This window comes from Gossypium arboreum, chromosome 11, assembly GCF_025698485.1.
Source record: "Gossypium arboreum isolate Shixiya-1 chromosome 11, ASM2569848v2, whole genome shotgun sequence".
NCBI lineage: Eukaryota > Viridiplantae > Streptophyta > Magnoliopsida > Malvales > Malvaceae > Gossypium > Gossypium arboreum.
In genome coordinates, this window is record NC_069080.1 from 2,286,791 (window position 1) to 2,290,715 (window position 3,925).

At 27.3% G+C, this 3,925-nt stretch overlaps 1 protein-coding gene across 1 annotated transcript; it reads right to left on the reverse strand.

The window, feature by feature from the left end:
• Positions 1-3,072: 3,072 nt before the first annotated feature.
• LOC108462920 (14 kDa proline-rich protein DC2.15-like) lies at positions 3,073-3,925 on the reverse strand. Its single transcript, XM_017762835.2, has one exon. It carries the CDS (start codon positions 3,809-3,811, stop codon positions 3,401-3,403), a length of 411 nt encoding a protein of 136 aa, XP_017618324.1. The 5' UTR covers positions 3,812-3,925; the 3' UTR covers positions 3,073-3,400.

A 3,925-nucleotide genomic window follows, 5' to 3' on the forward strand; every position in this document is an offset into this window, starting at 1 on the left:
TAAATATTAATCATGTTATATATGTAATATTGTTATCACTATTATTTTTATATATTGTTATTATTATATTATATTTAGCTATATATATTATTTATGTTTCGTTTCTTACTATTATATGCATATATATCTATTATTATATTTATTATTAATATTGTTAGCATTAGTACTTTTACTTAATGTGTATATAGATATACATGTACATATTAATAGTTTTTTTATCATATGTGTATATTGTATATATTATATTTATATTATGTATATATTTTTTATGTACGTTTCCTAATATTTTCTTTTATTGTAGATATTATTATTACATACTTTTATTATATGCCTATATATATATGTATATTTTTGTACATATTATTATTTTATATTATTATTACCAAATATATCATTTTTCCTATTTTATTATTAGTACATGATTTGTTTTATTTTTATTTTTGTAAATATCATTATTATTGTTATTCTAATATTCTAGTATTCCATGTTAATATTTTCATTAATGATATCATTTTTTTTGCGTCCTTCATCTATTTTTAATTTCTCACTTTAGGAATATTTTTTTCTCATGTTTTAATTAATTTCAAAAATAAGGCAATGTACCGATTTAATATTAAGCCATCGATTTCATCGCTATGTTGGGTGAAATTCGTCGGCTTGTGTTAAAAAACGGGACACCCTTTCTAAAAAAAATCGAAAACTAAAAATTCTCATTTTTCAATCGGATCACGATTAAATATTATATTGAACTCGTATTCTTGAAAATCAAGTCAACACATGTTTATGAGATACCAATTTTGGGTGTCGCGAGGGTGCTAATACCTTCCTCGCGCGTAACTGACTCCCGAACCCCAATTTTTCTCTGGACTTTCACGTAGACCTAAATTTGGCCTTCTTTTTGTTTTAAAATAATTATGTGTCCGATCACACCTATAAAAAAGGATCGGTGGCGACTCCCTTTGTTAATAAAATCGAAAGTTGGTTTTCAAATGTTTAATAAATTGCCACAATTAGCGACCAAGCGAAACTAAAATTAATTTTTACGTCGCTACAGTAAGCTCATTTTTTGGATTAGACTAAAGTCAAATTTAAAAATTTAATCTAAATATCTTATATGAACTCAGCTCAAATCCAATCCGACCCATAAAGTCCCAATAATTATCTATTAATTGTAAAATGACATTATGGAATAACGTTTGCATACCCATACGATTATCCATTTAATATAATTTTAGTATAAAGTTTTCACCTATTAATTGATGAATATATAATTTGTATGTTAAGTTTATTGTTTTAATGGATAATCAAATTTATGCAATGAAATGGTATAATAAATTACGTTAAATATATTTAATATACTAAATTATATGATTTATTTTATCGCCAAGATATGATTATGTATTAATAAAAAATTTAATATAATATTTTCAATGCTATTTATAATATAATTTTGAAACATTCTCATCATAGATTCTAATTATTTTTGTTTCCTTTAAGGTAATGCTTAAACTTTAACACACTTGAACCTCCTCCTCAGTATAAACAACAATACTCGTGTCAATCAAGCTAAAACTCAATCCACAATTTTTTTTAAAAAGATTTTATTTGAACATATAACTATATGTTTCTTGCAAATTTGAATCAAATTTGAATTTTATATATACCTACTTTTTTATTTTAAAAATGAATTTCTCAAAATTAAAAAAAATTTAATTTCATAAATACATTTTCACATAAACACTAAACATTATTTTTATTCATTGTTTTTGTTTAAAAATTATAAAACATTTACAATTTCCAAGCTAAAAAAATTATATAACATCTTCAAATAAATACACATAATCAAATTTTCTCTCAAAGTTTGATAAAATTCCATAATACAAACAAAATGTGTTTTCCATTTTCAAACCTTGGAAGAAAAAAAGAAAAGAAAAGCAATATCCAGAAAATCCTAATTAACCAAATATAACAGCTAAGCCTAAGATAATGAAATAATTCCTCTATATTACATAAATCATGCTATCAAATGAAAATTTAAACTCATTAGCTTACGAGCTTGAAAATATATGAATATGAAGAAATTATATTATAATTACATAAAAATATTTGCTGACTTTTTAAAAATATATTTTTTAATATCTAGATCAAGTGTTGGATGTAGCGGTGAGACACATATTACATTTTAATAATCAAATACAATTTTAAATAATTAAATCTTAGAGATAACTTTGTTAGGACCACAAATCCTAAACATGTAAAATAAACATGAAATAAATGAAAAAAAAATTGATATATTAGATTTTTTTATACAACATAATATCAAACTCATACACCTACCCATTCAAACTACCACATAGGCATGGTCTGTGGATCAATCCCATGACCTTGGGGATATGATGAACACCTTTGATGAATAGGTCAAATGTTGAAGTTATGTGGTTTATAATATTATCACTTCTAACATGCCATATAATATTGCATGTCCACTTGTCATTATAATTTTGAAATTAAAAAGAAAAGAGAGGATAGTTTTGAGCACAAGTTTAGGGGTATCATAGAGACTTTTTTATTAAAAGTCGGATTATATTTTGTTTGCTCTACTAAAAAATTAGAAAAATTAGTTCACATATGTTAGATCAAAAAATAAATAGATCTTTCTGTTAAAAGTTCCATCCATTTTTCTGTTAATAATTGGTCCCTTGTACTTCAACATGATGTAAACGTGGCATGTCACATGTCACGTGTCACTGTCTAGTTATTCTGTCAGACATATTAATTTTTAACCCTACAAAATCGATGAAAGTTTTAACAGAATAAATTAATTTACTGTTTAATTAATATAAATAGACTGATTTATCTATTTTTAAATGTAAAAAGAAAGTGGAAGGAATGATTACCTTTTTGTGCGCTGAAACAAGCTTTTTCCTAATGTCTTTTTTAGTTTCAAATGCTTATATCTTATTCAACAAATTGTGAGTCACGGACTCAAAAAATGTGCTTTCTATTTTGGATTTGAAAATTATAAGAATGATAGAGATATTTTGGCGGATGAAAATAAAATAAAAAATAGAATAATTCTTTCCAACTTTACTTATTTATAGTTACATATAAAATTCATTGCCATAACTAGCTGTAGACATCATATAAAATAATTTGACAAGAAATCAAGAAGAAAGGATTGAATAATACAAGCTTTTTCATGTCCTTTAGAGATAGAATAAACACTCAAAGAAAAACACTTTAAGAAAAATATTATTCTGTATCAATTCTCCCAACGAAATTAAAGCAACAATGATACAAATTAAAACAATGAAGTTATGACATCATAACTTTATAAAAAACCAAACACAAAACACCACAAGGAAGTTGAGAAAGAATGGAGGGAAAAGTGATGACTTAATTAGCATTGGAAGCCAGTTGGAACATTCCTTGAACAAACGTTGAGGAGCAAGCTAAGAGAAACTGGGATGTTAAGGTTGATGCCTAAGATGTTAGCTCTGATAGCAGTACAAAGGCAAGCAGCAGCTTCGAGGTCGACAAGGCCATTGAGAAGGGAACAGCATGGCATCACTGGAGGTGAACCAACGGTGACATTGACTAAGTTAAGCACATTGGCACATACACCTAATTTGAGGGCATCTCTAGGGCACCTGCCTCGTGCGGATGGAGTAGGGGTGGGGGTGTTGGGGTTTGGGTTTGGCCTTGGTTTAGGGGTGGGTGAAGAGCAAGAGCCACAAGCACTGACTAGGGAAAAGAAGAGAATGTTGAGTGCCAAAAAGAAGGCCATGGAATCTAATTTTTTTGAAGCCATTTTGATCTTCTCTTAAAACCCTAGTGGCTTGCTTTCTTTGCTTAGAGTGTGTTTTGAGGATGGGAACTTGGAGCGAATGGGATGGGGGTTTTATAATGTTTAAAAGAAGGCTAC